The 16845-nt window shown below is 41.1% G+C and overlaps 1 protein-coding gene across 2 annotated transcripts in view; it reads right to left on the reverse strand.

Annotated features, from left to right (window-relative positions):
* The window catches only part of nlgn2a (neuroligin 2a), a 356614-nt gene that overhangs the window by 206474 nt on the left and 133295 nt on the right, over positions 1-16845 (reverse strand). For both annotated transcript variants that reach the window (XM_015946254.3, XM_015946252.3), the window contains exon 2: positions 9335-10147. In XM_015946254.3, coding sequence (XP_015801740.1) covers positions 9335-9848 — 514 coding nt within the window. In that variant the 5' untranslated portion in view covers positions 9849-10147. The remainder of the gene's footprint in view (positions 1-9334; positions 10148-16845) is intronic.

The following is a 16845-nucleotide window of genomic DNA, read 5'->3' on the forward strand; positions in this document are numbered from 1 at the left end:
AACTCAATGGCTTCTGAATCAGATCAATATCACAATCTAACAGGTAATCATGTAATGGAAGCCTCTACAGTAATTAGACACGATGATGTGTTGATCAATGCGTTAATCACAGCTCTATGTGCCGAGGTTCACAATCAGAAGTCAAGAGAAAGATCAGGTCTTTTAGGATTCCTGCAGCGTTTCTACCCGTCTTCATCTTTAAGTTTTAATCTTGCATCTGCTGACGTCTAGTCACTTCTCAGGATTTAAAAGCAGGAAATCACTGCAGCAGTTTAGTGAGAATAATGAAGATCAGAGTGCTAAAAAACAGACGAATCACAGAGTTCATGTTTCATCAGCTGGAAGAAAGCAGCTCCACAGTTGAAACAGAATTTTAAACGTCTCCTGTTCGGGCTCAGCCAATCAGGAGCCATTACCCGATGTAGGTTTGTTAGGATCGGGGTTACATGTTTCTGATTCGTTGTAGGAAATGTCTGACCAGCTTCATGAGCGTAGACTGGTAATGATAAAAAATTCAGGTGTTCACATTTTTACTATAGGGTCAGACTCTAATAACGGACAGTTGGATTAAATGTGGAGTCAGAGTTTGAGTATGTGTAACAAACATCCTTCTGAGTGGACCAATGCTCTCTTAACATACCACACATGGCAGGAATACCTGATAAGATTAGTTTTAGAGACGTTACGGTATTTGGGGATGTCCATAATATTGTTGGAAGAGGAAAAATGTGTAAAAAATGTATCTATCTTCCCAATGTAAGCAGGCTTTAACAGGAACCCATGGTTCCGTCAAAGTCATGTGAATGAACATGACCTCCAAGACTTTTCTTAATAAAACCATGTTTCTCTTCCATTAACCATCTAGCACGTATAGCTGGTACAACAGGCATGCCAAGCTTTGAGTTTGTTCTTGTGATGACGAAGATTCACCTGCAACAACGGGAAAGAAGCCTTTCCTAAGAGCTCAGAGAGAAAGCTGTCTGACTTTCTGACTAGTGGGGTTCTGAGCTACAGCAGCCGAGCCTGTAACTAAAACGCCCACTCTGCACGACAATCAGAGTCTAGAGCTTCACCTTTAACCTGCTGGTCATTGGATCTTCATGTGGTTCAGTCTCGCCAAACAAAACCACGAGGAATGTTTGAGTAAATAACGTCTCTTGTTGAGGGTGTTCTCTTGACTCTACATCAGTTCTACTCAACCCGCTTGTCTGCTTCTCCTTAATAATTTATCTAACCTGCACTGCGTTTAAATCTGTATTCCTCAGTGAAGGCGCCGTGTAGCTCCGTGGAGCCATCTCTAAGTGCAGGTTTGAGTCCTTTCACTTGGTTCATGCTCCAAAAAAGCTGTTTCTAATTTTAATTTAGTCCTAAATCTTCAAGAACTTCTTGAATAAACCTAATTTCTCTACTAATTAATTAATTACATTTATTGACTTTTTTACTTTTGTAGACTTTGACCAACAGCTACATACAGCAGCACAGACATCCTAAACTGGCAGGTCAACTACTTGGTACTCCCTTAATATTTCTAAGGCAAAAATTGACCTAGACAGTAAATGAATGAATGAATGAATGAACGAACGAATGAATGAAGAGACAAAAAAAACTCTAAAGACACAATCATAAAATCCAAAACTCCAAAAAAGTGAAACAGACATGCTGGAGACTAAGTGCATACTTAGCAGCTTTTTCATATTTTTAAACCATTTTCCTGAGCCAGTATGTGCTAAAATGAACCTTTACAGGGTTAATGAAATGTCTTCCAGACCCCGCTGCCTCCTGTGGCATTTGCACCTTCAGAGTGCCGGTCCGGTCCGTTGGACTTACAGAAAATGAAACTGACATACCTGGCGCTGCCGTCTGCTTCCAGCATGTTTGCTGCTTGCTTTAGATCATGAACACATCTGATCTGTATAATTTAGTGATGAATCACTCCTGCAGACAGTAATGAAGGCTGGGGAGACATTTCAGCTGTTAGATTAAGGTGTTAAAATTACAAACACACAGCAAGGAGATATGTTTTCTTTTGTTTGCTTTGCTAACAAACACTAGGGGGTGCTTAAAGCATCCCAAAACTACCCAGTATCCCGTTAGTTCGTCCCGTACCGTGAGAGTAAACATCACGGCTCTAAAGTTGATTTTCACTCGGGTGCCACACGTCACATGATCATGAAGCTGGCAATCCGTGAAGTAGGAGATCATTTTGGGACATCGCTATGCCCAAGGTGAGCTGAAAACCAGTAAAGCTTCTGCAGCTCACACTTCAACAATGGATTGTGAAAGAACGGAAAAGCTAGCTGATTCTTTCTGATGTAAGAGGTGAGTCTACTCTTTCTTTTGGTAGTTGTGTTGTTTACGTGGTTATAGATCACAATGTTCTGTGACTCTTCAGAAAAACAGTAAAAATGCTCAAAACAGTGGCAGCGATGGGCTTTCTGGTCAGATAATAATAGGACAAAACTCTCATTCTTAGGGTTTCCAGGTGTTTATGAAATGTAGACACTGGCCAGACTGTCAGACCAGCTACTGATTTTCTACCGACAGCAGCTTTATTTAACTAGTTATTCATTTCAAATGGATTAACAGTTCTGATCATCTCCTTATCTTCAGCACCTCAAAGATTCTTTCCTCTACAGACCTGTGCCTCAGGCGAGAACAAAGGTTTGACCCGAGCAGCAAAATCTGACACGAAAGAGGCGAGACAGGTGGGATGAAGGTAAAGACAAGCAGGTCTTCCTTCAGACTGGATTAGCCAGAAGTGGACCAAAGCTTTTGAGATCTTCTACAAAATGTTTTCAGATCACACACTTCTAATCCAACTCAAAGACCTAAACGTTTCTCTTTCATCCCAAACTCCCGTTTAGGAAGACTGTATGAGACTGAGAGTGAGGCAGGAAGTGTGTTCTGGATGCTGAAAGGTGTATGATCTATTTTTACTCGCCATCCCTCCTTTTCCTCGATCTTTGTACCGTGACAGGTACCAACTGAGGCTGACATAAAAAAAGCCATAGAGCAGAATAATCAAGGATTTCTCTGCTAAGAGAAACAAAATATATCACATTTCCACCACCTCCTCCTGGCACTCTACCCACTCTTTCCATTATTTATCTCTTTGTTTTTAACCCTTGTCCAGGCATTCGTCTCTGCAGCCCTTTCACGACGTTGCAGCACGGCTCCCCAAACGCCATGCGCATTACCGTATTAGTATTGAACTCCTCTTGATGAATCTCCTCAGAAAATTGAAATATTGCAGAATGGAGAGACGTGGACGTTTGAGCTTGATGCATGGAGATAGATGAAGTATCGAATGGAATAATTTATGAGGCTCTCTGCTCACATCGCCAACAACGCTGAGGTTAGCAGTTCAAATCTCCAAGGATTATCTGGCTGAACCAATGTATGCCCTGTTTGAAGTGACTAATTGAACAGAACTAGCGTCTAAAAGGTGCTTTTGTAGCAGCTTACTGGGGTAAAGCCTCAGCCTACCACAGACCGGGCGCTTTAAGAGTTGTTAGTTCATTGTTTTTGCCTACATCGAATCTCGCCATCAGACAAGACTTTGGAAAGCCGATTTTGAGTTTTTATGAAACTGACCTGGGATCAGAAGTTATCTGAGATCTTGGGTACAAACTGTCAAATTCACACACAGGATGGATAAAACAAATGTGAAATGAAGAGAGTTCAAAGAAAGTTTTTTATCCATAAATCAATACCAAAAGAAAGCTGTTTTTCTAGCCTTCTGCTCAGTGTTAAATTATAAATTGGTTGATTATAATTTCAAGGAGGTTTTGACAGCAAAAAGCTGCAGCTAAAGCACAAATGTTTGCTCAACAAGATGAAAGAGCTGATGTTCTGATTTGACTGGTCATGTCTGGGCTTCAGTTCATGACTCAACAAAGTCCTACAAAAATAGCTGTGTTAAAAATGCGTTTCTGCCTACATCTAAACCCCTCATCACTGGTATGATGAATCACATGTGTTGGTAATCATTTACACATTTACTCTCAGATCAGGTCGGGCTTATTCACCGTGAAGGCGGCTCACCGCTGAGAGAAACATGGCTCTTTCTGTGGGCCCGAGGCGAAAGCAGCCTTTACTTCCTTTGACTCGTCCATCGATCCAACGTGACTCTGCAGGAGCCGCGTGAAAACCTCTTTCTATGATTTATGGGATGTTGTCTCCAAGGGAACCAGCAGGGACCCAGCCTCCCTGTGTTTGGCGAGGGGGCGACCTGCCAGCTCCCCTCAGGACCAGAGAGTGTTATGCTGTACTACCGCCTCATTACTAAAACAAGATGGGTTATGATTAGCACTGTGCATTATTGTAGTGCTCCAAGTTTCTGTTTCATTAGGCGAAAATGTGTAATCATCTATTCAAGTTATACATATATTTGCTTAGTAAAAGGGTTGTACAGAACATTGTGATTTATATATAAATATTGTTTGTCTGACGCTGGAAAAAAGCAAAAAAAGCAAGATTCCATTAAATTTGTAGCCTGTGTTGTCAGGAGGACCATAACTTCTGTCAAAGAGCTACTTCCTGTCAGTATGACTGACATGTCTGTTGTACGTTTGGAGACACTGTCATGCTGTATTGACGTATTGGGGGGAGAAAAAGTTTTCCACAGCACTGTTCATGGGTTATTTTGGAGGCTAGGATGTTTGGGGGTAGTTACGATTAATTAGCCTCTTGGCTGCTGTAGACAGCAGTCAGAAAAAGCTCAGTTTGGAGAATCCAGGAGAAACTCTCATATGGGAGTTAAGCTAACGGCTATCCACGGCAAGAGCCTTCCAAGACTGAATTTAAAAATGTATTAAGCAGTTCAGTTAAAGATTTATTAAGTCATTCTGCACTTCATTACTTGTACCTAAGCATTATTGTTTATGTTGACTACAAACTACATCAGTGTTGCTATGCTAACTGGGCAGGGAGCCTAAGCCTCCTCCCTTTCTGGCCGCCTCATGGGTTCCCAGAAGAACAAAAGAAAGTAAGCCAATGAAGCTACAGTTATTTTCTAATCTAATCACACGTTGTACTTCAATTTAAATGAAATGTAATGAAGTGTGTTTCAACCACGCCAGTCACGTTTTCTGAGATTTATTAGCTTGTAAAATGTTTAAATTCCTATGATTACAAATCAGATGTCAGTACGTCACATATGACGTCAATTTCCTCTCCCATAGTGTAGGTGTGTTTTACCTCTTGGTCAGACTTGTGGTGGTTCTTTCCTCCTGAAGGAAACATTTGAAATTCGCTGAACTTACAACCATTTTTCCTCCGTTTTTCTCCGTGTCTGGTGACATCAATTTAGTGATGCACATTGTTAATTGTGGACGTATTTTAACACCAAACCTAAAATAACATTTCCCCCATTTGAAAATAAGCATTTTCTTGGTATCAAAATGCTGCTTTAAAATTCACAGACATCAAATATGAAATCCATGGGCACATAACAAGCGGAATCGGAAAGTAGTGTTTTTAGCTCCATTGACTTTGATTTTTTTGTCCTTTTTGGGGACCCATGGTCTGGAAGTAGATGGGTCTGACTTAAGCTCCCTATAACAACAGCATGGCATAGCAAAACAGCCGTTTCATTAGAAAAGCATGACAGTGTGTTAACATTGTTCATGTAACATTCAGCTGAACTGCTAAAAGGATTTTATCTCTTTTCAAAGACAGAAATCCCTCTTGATTTGTTCCTTGTTTGCTAAACATTAGCTTGACTGTAATTAGCTGCTAGCTTAAATTTCTGTAGCATTTATTGTGACTGTGAGCAACTTTAGGCTTGGTTCTCAGTGCAATATGTTAGTTTTACATTAATTCATTGTTAGCTTGGCTCTAAGTGTATCTGTCCAAATTCAGGGAGTTCTGGTTCTTGTACTGTCAGAATTTAGCCTGCTAGGAACATTTTAAGTAAACATTAATTTATCACCTTCATGATATTGGATTGTTAGATACTGCATTAAAAAGGTCCAACATTTTACTACTAACAAAAATATCCTTGTGTTTTACCCTAGTAGTTTGTTAGAATGTCAGCTGCACACCAGTCAGTTACATGGAGTTAACGGAAAATCAACAACACATGGCTTTCTTTGCAGCTTCCTAAGCACTTAAGTATTAATTAAAGAGCCACAGGTTCCTGCCAAATGCTACGAAATTTCTTTATCTGTGAGCAAACACAAATTCATGTCAGAGCGTCCCACTTTCACGCATGTGCACTGATGGCAGCATTAAGAAGTAATTCTCCAGGATTAATCCACTTAAAATTAGTGGAGGTTTTCAAGGAACCGTTCTAAAGGGTACTCTATCAGAACAGTAAACGGATAGAAGAACTGGGCTTTGGAATACTCTGAGGAAAATGAGGCTGCAGTAGAAGAAAGTGTGTGTGGGGGGGGAGCTTATTTTTGAACTACTAGCCAAAAACTCGTTATCCCTCCTTCCCTTTTCCAATTTACCAATCTCCTCGTCTCCTTCTCTCAGTGGGACATGCAAACAAAATATTCAAAAGCAGTGTTGGAGGAAAAGAGTTGCAAAACAAAGAGATATTAACCTGCACACCTGACTGATAATGATTTTTGTTTCCGCTGAGCGCCCTGTGAATGCTGATGAAAAGTCGCAGTCAGAAGGTGGGGGAGGGTTACAATTGTGTGACATTTCCAACAGCAGGAGACTCCGTGAGTGAGCGGCTGGTATATATTTCTCTGTGTGACATTTACATTTTCGCTGTGTCTCCAAAAACCAAGGCAAAAGCCTGCTGGGAGGCTTGATGTATGGGGCTGGATGCTGTTAGAACCCCAGAAGCTCTGAGTGGCATCGATGAGGTGACGAGGGCTGCAGTCAGCACCCGGAGCAAATGCTCAGCTAATAAACTGGATGTAGACATCCGTAGAAATAACCCACTGAAAGTGTGAACTTTATTTGTTTCCCTTTTTTAGCCGTACACGTTATCTGCACAGCACAGACGCCTGACAGAATTCCTCCGTAAAGCTTCCCCTCAGAGGAAGTCCAGTTGACTCAGAGGTCAAAGCATAAATCTGTTTGCAAGTGAAATCTGCCAACGGGACTCCTATGGCCTTAAATCCTTACTTTATTCAGAAAGGTCCTGGCTTTTTGTAGGTTATATAGGAGCTAAAGAAATGAAGAGACAAACATCTTACAATACTCTAGGCCAGGAGAGGGAGAGAAGGAGGGCTGGTGGAAGTTTAGAGTCTTCATATTAAACCTGCCAACAAGACAGAACTACTTCCTTTTTATTGTTTTCACCAAATGTTAAACAGTGGCTGACAAAGACGATAGTCTGGAGTGAGAGGAGAGGGCTCATAGTGATGAAACATGCAAGAAAAGTTGTCTAAAATTTAGAGCCGGTATCTCACTAGGCTTAAACTGTTGGCATCAAACGGTGAATGCCATCTGTAGAAAAGTCTCTAAAATGTCTCAAAGTGTTTGCAGGGGTTGGGGGGGTGGGGGTGGGGGGGGGGGGGTCCTCAAACACTTTTCTGTGACTGTGAGGTGTGAGAAAACTTCAGGAGGGACTGATCTTTCAAACGAGGACAGAACAGAGTGGAGACACAAATAAATAAATAAATAAACCAGAATCAAAATTTTGGATCGTGAAAATGTGGCAACAAAATGACTGCAAACAAATTGGGACACTTTGAAACTAAACTGCAACAAGAAAATAAGTGCAAATATCGTTTAAAAAGTGCACACGTGACGATTCATTCTGTTTTGATATGAGCAAGTGTCCTAGGGACAAACAAAACATGATTTTATATGGACACGTGTGTATTATTAGCAATTTTGTGTCTCTAGTGGTCAGACTAATTTGTCATGACAATATCTGAATCAGTCGACTGTGGTTCATTCTTCAGTTGTTATTAAAATTTTAATTTTTTTTAGAGATGCAAACATGAATCTTTACATCTTTACAACTGTTTTGACCTCCTGGAAAAGCATGTTGCATCATGTTGCTAATCTTTAAGGACAAAAAAAGACACATGAATTTGTTTATTTGAAAATGTGTTCCAGGATTCATGGTTGCTTTACAGTGGGAAGGTTGCAGGTTCGAATTCCAGTTGTGGCCTTTCTATGTGGAGTTAGCATGCTCTCCCTATGCATTTATGGGTTTTCTCCCACAATCCAAAAACATGTATGTTCAGGTTAATCTGAGGGGGTCACTTTGTCTCAGTGTGTCTCTGTGATGAACTGGAGACCTGTTCAGGATGTCCCCCACCTCTCACACGATGACTAAGAATAAGTAATAAAGAAGATAAGTGAGAATGACATCCTTCCCAAATGGTTTCACTATGAAATAGCCAGCTTTGAGCTGCCATTATGAGCTGTTTGTTGGAGTTTAATTAGGGAAATGAACACTTTATATATTCCCCATTAAAGTCATTATATGTGATAGAATTTACTAACTGGTTACCCTTCTGTTTTTAAACACATTTCAATTGGTAAAGTGAAAAAAAAAATGTCTTTGACATTCAAAATGTGCCTGAAATACCTTGATGAGACTAGAAATAACACAGATGAACGCCAACAATAACTGACGTTTTTCTCCTGTGATTAAAAACAGCCTAGAAAGAGAAAACCTATTAAAATTGAGCATATCTAACCTATAATGTATGAGGAGGATGCCGTACCAGACTTCAAACATGCCAGCTAGGATCAATGTAAAGGGAGAGAACTAATAGAAATTTCTTTGAATGCCAAGATGTTTTCAGACCACGTTGCCATTAAATGTCAGATAAAAAAAATTAAAAAAATAAGAAGAAATTGTGAAGAATGTCACATAAAAACAAATTTCTTTTGCCATTGAATATTCTCCATGATCAGGAGTTCTTCCATACTGGAACGTTTGGGATTGTCCATGACCTTCTGACCAGTCAAGGCCACTTAAGAATTTCTTGAAATTTTGGTGTCCTCATGACAGAGATGTGAAAAGAACAATCTCTGCTTAAAAAAGTCTAAAGTAGTCTAACCAAGGCCATCTTTATGAACACATAACGATTCTGGACTTTAGATAAATTCTTTCAACCGAGACTGAAATCACCAAAAACCGAAACGTGACCCATTTACCAGAAACTTTTCAAAAATCCTAACAATGATTTTTTTTTCCCATCTAGGGATGGTTTCCTATCATGAACACGCTTCAAATCCCCCAGACCAAAAAAAACAAAGGTCTGTTTTCTGTGTATTCTCTTGTCTGAATAAGTGGATTTTGTAGGTCTGAAAGTTTGACTGAACGGGTCAAAACTCTGTAAAGAAAAAAAGTCAAAAACGTATTTCCTTTCTCCCCCACCAGCCCTTTTGATTTTGTCTGTTAACTTACCATCCTCTGTGGGGACATAGATGTTGAGGTAGAGGCAGTCCTCGCTCTGGTTCTGAATGTATCCAGCCGCCACATCTAGGTTGTCTGTAAACCATACAGGAAGCATGATCTCTGGCAGCACCCCATGTACATTCTGAGGGCAAACGGGGGCAAACTGGGTGGCGTTTCTGATCTCCTGCCAGGATCCCGGAGCCTCTGGTGGCTGGAATCGGCGGTCTCCTATTGGCGCCGTGGCATACGGCACTCCCAAGTACTGCTCCACAGGGCCTAGGATCTCATTGTTCAAGTCCTTCTTGATACCCCGGAGTTTTCCATAGTTGGTGCTGACTATGGGGTGCTTGGAAGGGTCCATCCGCTGGCATGAAGCCAGGCTGAAAAACAAGACGAGACCTAGCATGCTCATGAGGCTCCGGTCTGTCAGGAAGCTGAAGGGATGTGTCCTGGACAGCAAACCCTGCCGCCTTTGTTTACTTAACCTTGGAATAGAGTCAATGGCTGCAATCATACTGCTCATCCGCCTGCTTTTAGTTGGTTCTTTCTGGGATGATTAGGACCAACGGTGAGAACAGTGAAGCATAACAGGTAAAAATGAAAACCACAGGTGATGCGTTGATGATCAAGACCAGGCAGGAGGTAAGATGGGAAAGAAGGGTTGTTGGGGTTCTGGGAAAAGTGGTTTGGGTCTTGGTTTGGGTGCCAGGTCAGTGGTGATTCCGATTAACAACGATCCAAAGCACTTCCCCATCCATGGTTCTGTTGCGTTCCATACCTATTTGTCTCCTTTCATCCTCATAACTGGATTGATGAGTTGATCTGTGGGGAAGAAAGAGAAACAGAAGGGAAAGAAAGAGGTTACAGCAGACTGAAACATAACAGCACTCCATTTTTAACTGTGGCCAAGCTAAAAAAAACATTGATGAAAGGCTTAAAATGAGAAGACTTTCAAACTCTGAAGACAGCATTAAGAAAGATGAGGTAAACGGATTATTTTGGGAATGCTTAATGTGGTAATTCACATGTTACACTTCATGGGAGTAAAATCACTTTTCTGCCTGGAAGCACATTTGACACCTTCTTGCAATTCTTTTTTCTTAATGAAATCTCACGAATGCTCCAATCCACACATCTACAGCACTATGCTTGAAAACCATCAGCAGGGCACATGCGCCCTAAGCTGGCGAGACCTGCCATATCATCTCTGGTATGATATGCTGCATGTTAAACATGCCGGATTACTCCAGAAAGGAAACGTGTTTCAGTGGATCAGTATTCTCAAACGACATCCCCCAACAATCCTCATCATACTGGTCATTTATTTCCTGGTGCGACTGTAGATAAAAGTACAGTAGACGGAAAGGACGAAGACTAGAGAGGCTAGAGATTAGAGCAAGCCTTTCACTGCCCAGTAAGGTCGAAGGTCAATAATGTGTGTGGCAGTAAGCAGCTTATAAAAGGCGGGGACGTTTTCTGGCTATACGCAGAACACGAAGACCCACACACACAAACACACATGGGCTGGGTAAGCCTCCACTGACTCACACATGAATGAGAACCCACAGATAGTCCGTCCATTCATGTAATCTAATGTGGAAATGTACAAATCTTCATGTATCAGAGTCATAAAAAGAAGGCAAAGATTAGGACAGTGTTGGTCTGTGTTGTGGTTCAGGGCATACAGTAAGGTCAGACTGTTTATAAACCTAGCCTATATACTTTTATGTCACAATTGCAATCTTGTAAATTTCCCAAGATCAATGCAAAATGGAGAATAACAGAAAAAATAACTGTGTCCTCTGATGTTTTTTCATTGTGTTTTTACCTAAAAACAGGGTTGAGTTTGGTACTGAATACTATTTATGGTATTCTTCATAGAATAAACTCATTACCACTGCAGGTTAGGCAAGCTTCCTCTATCGCAGTCTTTAAATCTCGTCTGAAGACCCTCTACTTCACTTACGCATTCGATCCCTAATTCCATAACTCCTTAGCTCATCCATTGTCCCACCTAGTCAATTCAATTTTAATTTTGTGTTTTTATATTCTGGTTTTATTTGCTTTTACTGTTAATAGTCTGTTGTTTTTATTTCTTTTGCTCCTTTTTACATTTTCCATCTGCCTGACTATTTTAACTTGTGCTTTCTGCTTGTTTTTTGTGCAGCGCTTTGTATGGTTGTAATGTCGTGTTGAAAGTGCTATATAAATAAAGTGGTATGGTATGGTATGGTATGGTATAAACATAATACATTTAGTTAAAAAGGATTTTCTTATAAGTGGCTGCTGGTCACAAACTTTAAATAACTACCAAAAACCTTCAGTTAATACAGCTACCGTAAGCTAAGTTTTTTAAGCTAACGGTTGTTAGAAAATTGCATTATTGGTGTTACAAAATTAAAATAACTGTTAGCTTTAATGTTTTTCATAAATTCAACTAATAGAGTAAAACTAATCATGTCTTTGTGGCAGAAAGTGTTACTAGCTACCTAGCTCAAACGTTAGCTAATAAAAAATGGCTTCTTTCCAAGTTATCAATGGTTTATCCCTTCAGTTTAGTGTGGCTGAATGAGCTTTTGTTAACAGCTTAAATTAATAATGAACCTCTCAAAATCAAGGAAAAAAGTTTCCAAAGAACAAAGAAAAACTGAAAAACTTTCAGAAAGTTATATGAGCGACTGATCTCTTTAAAACTCTTTAAAAGGTCTCAGGCTTTGGAGGGAAATGATGAGTCAAGACTTGTACAGACAAAAACATCCAAACACGCAGGACAAAGAGCTAATTGTCCTTTCTAAATTCACTGTTGCACCTTCTTCTCATTTACACTCTCTAGCTTGATGCTGTAATTATCCTTTTTAGAGCCATCATTAACTGAGTTATTGCCTCATCTCAAACACTCCTGCGTTTGTTGCTGGTTTTTTCTCCACCTCTCCAACTACCATTAAAGCCGTTTGAAAGGGAAAAGTGTGAGTTTGGTGTCCTCAGGCAAGGTAGAAGATAATTGGAGTCTAAAGACTGATGAGCAGATAATACAAACGAGGCTTGTTCACGTAACAATAAAGTTTATGTACAACAAGCTCTTTGAGGGAAAGATATCATTGAAAAACTGTGGTGAAAACAGATTCTCCCAGACTGTTATGATTTAAATCCAAACAGTGTCTTTAATTGCTCGTTGTCTCCTTTTGCAGCAGGATCCTGAGTTAGAATACTGGTGCCAGCCTTTGTTCTGCTTACTGCGGACTTTGTTGTTCTTGCCCACGCGTGTCCGTGTGTGTGTGTGTGTGTGTGTGTGTGTGTGTGTGTGTGTGTGTGTGTGTGTGTGTGTGTGCCGCTCTTAGAGAAGCAGGACAGCACACTGCATGTTCTTATTAAACTGTGAAAACTCCAGAGAACGGCCTGCTTTGAACCGAGCTCTTCAACCGCAACCCCCCACCACCACCCCCCCACACCCCCACCCCCACCCCCCACACACACACACACACGAAAGAGACCCGGAGATCGAGATGCTGACATGAATAGGGAGTGTGTAAATGTGTGTTTAGAGGGGGGACAAAATGATGAAAGGTGAAGACTGAGAGGAAACAGGTCCAATTAATGAAAAAGCTTGTTAGGGAAGCATAGACCCTTAAGCATCTTTGAGGAAAGTCAACACGAGGACTGGAGAGTCTCTGGAAGTGGACATTAACAGTCCTGCTTCCACAGAGCTGTGTAGAGGCTGATGGTGGGGGGGGGGGTCGATTGGACTCCTCTTACTCTGAACTCACACCTCGAGTCTGAGTAGTCACTAGGGCCCTAATAAGCCAGAGTCTCTGGTAGAAAGCCAGCAGGCTGGCAGACACGAGTCTTCCTGGAAAGACCTCCACATTTTCTGGGTGCATCTGAGTGTTTAATTGCTAATTGGCTCAATTAGAAGCCGTAATTGGTCCAGCTTTGCTGTGAGCAGCGGGAGAGCTTAAGTGATTGATGAAGCGGAGAGGGAGAGGAGAAGGTGAAGCTGATGGGAAGAGTGCCGAGCATGGCAACAGAATCAACCCAGAACATTTCTTCAGTGATTCTGAGGAGTGCCAGTGCAGCCACTGCCTCAGATTCAAACGTCAACTCTGTAATTATCTAAGATGAAGAACAGCTCTGACTTTCTGATGTATAAACTGTATGGAGAATCCAGATCTACAGAAATGTTAAAGCTGCTGCCAGTGGCTCACTGTGGTAACCACAATTGGCTCATTAATGTCTCCATGACAACCATCATTGGCTCATTAAGGTCTCCATGACAACTGCCATTGGCTCATTAAGGTCACTATGGTAACCACTGTTGGCTTATTAAGATATCCATGGTAACTACCAGCAGCTGATTAAGGTCACCATGGTAACCATCACGGTTCTCATTCTCCCTAAAACACCATTATTGTCTATTTCCAGCAGCTTTTTGTAAATTTGTTTCATTAGGGAGCCTAACATCCGGGACCCACCAGCGAAGTGGATCGTTCACAAAATTAGTGCGCTGTCCGCTCCTCCTCTGTTCACATCAGGTGAGAATTTTCAACGAGCACTTCTGCTCACCCCTACTGTTTTCCAAACTCCCCCACCCCACCCCCGTGCCCTTGCTGTGTGTGTGTGTGTGTGTGTGTGTGTGTGTGTGTGTGTGTGTGTGTGTGTGTGTGTGTGTGCGTGCGTGTGTGTGTGTCTTTGTTCACTTTCATCTCTCTAGTCTTTTTAGATACACAAAAATTGATCACATTTATCAATCATTGTGTTTTATTTTTGAAAAATTTCTTTTATTTTGTTAAATTTACCAGCCTGCCTCTTCTGCTTTGGTTTGACTTCCTTCCAGAATTGACGAGGCTCACTCACGGCTCACGAAAAAAATTTGAGCTCACGCCGAAATGATCGCTGCATGGCGGGAGCCTTCGTGGCGCTTTGCAGCTGATGTGACCGAGAACGTAGGTTAACAAGGGCGCCGATTAGAAGCGCTCATCGTTCCACAGCGCTTCGCGGCACATTGTCGTGCTTCCGCGTCTGGTGTGTTCCGGGTGTCAGTCACCCCAATCTACTTCTGGACCATGGCTCCCCAACTGCCTTAAACCTTTGATGCATGAATTATGAAATCTTCAACCATGATTTTTGTAACATTTTTTTTCATTAATCTTTAGGTGTGAATGAAACAAATTTCAACAAATATTTTTAGTAAATTTTTATAATTTACTAATAATTTATTACGTGTCCACCTCAGTGGACAGCGTGCATTCTGAACATGAAATATGTTGGCTTGACTTACTGAAGTCCAAATGGAAGGGCTCAAATGCAATAAAGTCTTCAACAGCTGTGCTTAATAGCAAAAATAAATAAATAACAATTTTGAATACCTGTCCACTGTAGTGACCATTATGCATCAAAGGGTTAAAAATGAACGGGAGTCAATAAGAGAATAAAAAATATTGTCTGATCCCGTTTGACATCTGCCAATGACTTCATGTGATGTCCGATAATTTTAAAGACATATTTTGATGCCAGGAAAGTGCTTATTTGCAAATGGCTGCAAAAGTTCTTATAGGTTTTGTGTGAAAAGACGTATAGAACTACAAATGTTTGTCTAACCACATTGACGTTACTGAACCAGACACATAGAAAAGGAGAAGATTCATTTAGAGAGTTTCCAATCCTTCTTCCAGGGTGAAAGAAGGAGCATTAAGCCTCTATAGGGAGCCTAAGAATCCTCCCTTTCCGGTCGGCTCATGGGTCCCTGGAAAAACTGAAGCACGTCTAAACCAAAGAGGAGAGAGAAAAAATAAAACATAGCCAAACTCACATACCTTCAAAAATAACAAGTAACTTAAAACAGTTAGATGGGTGACACATGTAAATACACAGTGTTCCGAAAAAGTCTAAAAGAAGTAATTGATCGTATGTCAACAGGTAAATTATTCCAGTCCAGAGGGGCGTTAACACCAAAACCAAGTCTTCCCACCTCTTTTTTTAAACTTGGGTACAACATAAGAAATACTGAATCTTGTATGTTACTGACAACCAGAGCGCACCAAATAACGTTTTAAATACAACATGACGCATACATGACATCACACCACAGAATCTCTTCTCCTCTAGCGTAGCTGCTGCTTACCACATGGCCAGATTTCTGCTGGTTTTTTCCTCCTGAAGGAAGGGTTTGAAATTCACTGAACTCAAAGCCATTTTCCCTTTGCTTTTCTCCGTGTCTGGTTCCGATGACGTCACTTTGGTGATGCGCATTTGTAGTCCTGGACTTTTTCTCACACAAAATCTAACATAGCATTTCCCCGTTTGAAAATAATCACTTTCTTGGTATCAAAATGCATCTTTAAAATTCACGGACGTCATATGTGAAATCCATGGCACATAAGCAGATTTAGAAAATAGCATTTTTAGCTCCATTGACTCACATTCGTTTTTTCGTTCTTCTGGGGACCCGTGGTCCGGAAGTAGATGGGCGTGACTTAGGCTCTCTATTAACCTGTCCATGTGGTAAGTAGCAGCTACGTTGGACAAGAAGAGATTCTTTGGTGACGTCATATATGCGAAGTCTGATTTGTAGTCATTTAAATTATGAATGAAGACATGAAGATGATGATTTTACAAGTACAGCATCGCATCAGTAGCTCAGGAGGTAGAGTGGTTTGTCCATTAGGAGGAAGGTTGCAGGTTCCGGGGACCCATGAGCCAACTGGAAGCGGAGGAGACTTAGGCTCCCTATTGTCTAGGTCACACTGCAGCAAAAAGTCAGAGCGCACTCTTCCATAATAGCCTGCACAATTCAATGTCAAATTTGCATGCCATAAATCAGCAAGACATGAAAATAGACAAAAACTGTAACCAAAACTAGAACAGAAAAAAACGAGCTTCCATGTCACAAATATCCACAGGAATATGTGAGGTATTCTAGAGTCATACTCAGTATTAAAGCAGCAGGTTTCCCCAAATAGTTCATTGTGCATGCACTCTGCACACACACACACACACACACACACACACACACACACATGCATACTCATGCATGATTCATGTCGGCAACAGAACGTTTTCCTCAACCTGCCGCAGGGGGAAAGAAAAGAAAGGAGACCACACAGGTCGCTCAGCAGAGCACCATGCAAATAAAACCTCTCTTACCTCACCCTCCTTCCCTTATTTGGTATTTATGATCTAAATGAGGAGAACATAAAAAGCTCTGGGAGGGTTTTCTAATACCAGAAGGTTCTGCTTTTGGTGCTGTTCTGCATCTCTGTGTGTCACATAGTACAAACACACAAAGATGCAATAAACCTGTTTCACGGCAGATGCTTAAAATATCAGTATGCATTCAGGCGTGTTAACTTCAAAGCAAAATGGTTTTACAAAGGGACAAAATCAACGAAGTGACACATCTACTGTACAAAGAACAGATAGAGGATACAAGCGTGTGTTTTACCTCAGCAATGTGTAATCACAGAGTGAGGTGCTAAGGCACCTTCACAATAAAACTAATTATAGATACCCAGAAGCACATGGAG

The sequence above is a fragment of the Nothobranchius furzeri genome, chromosome 2 (assembly GCF_043380555.1).
Source record: "Nothobranchius furzeri strain GRZ-AD chromosome 2, NfurGRZ-RIMD1, whole genome shotgun sequence".
Classification (NCBI taxonomy): Eukaryota; Metazoa; Chordata; class Actinopteri; order Cyprinodontiformes; family Nothobranchiidae; genus Nothobranchius; species Nothobranchius furzeri.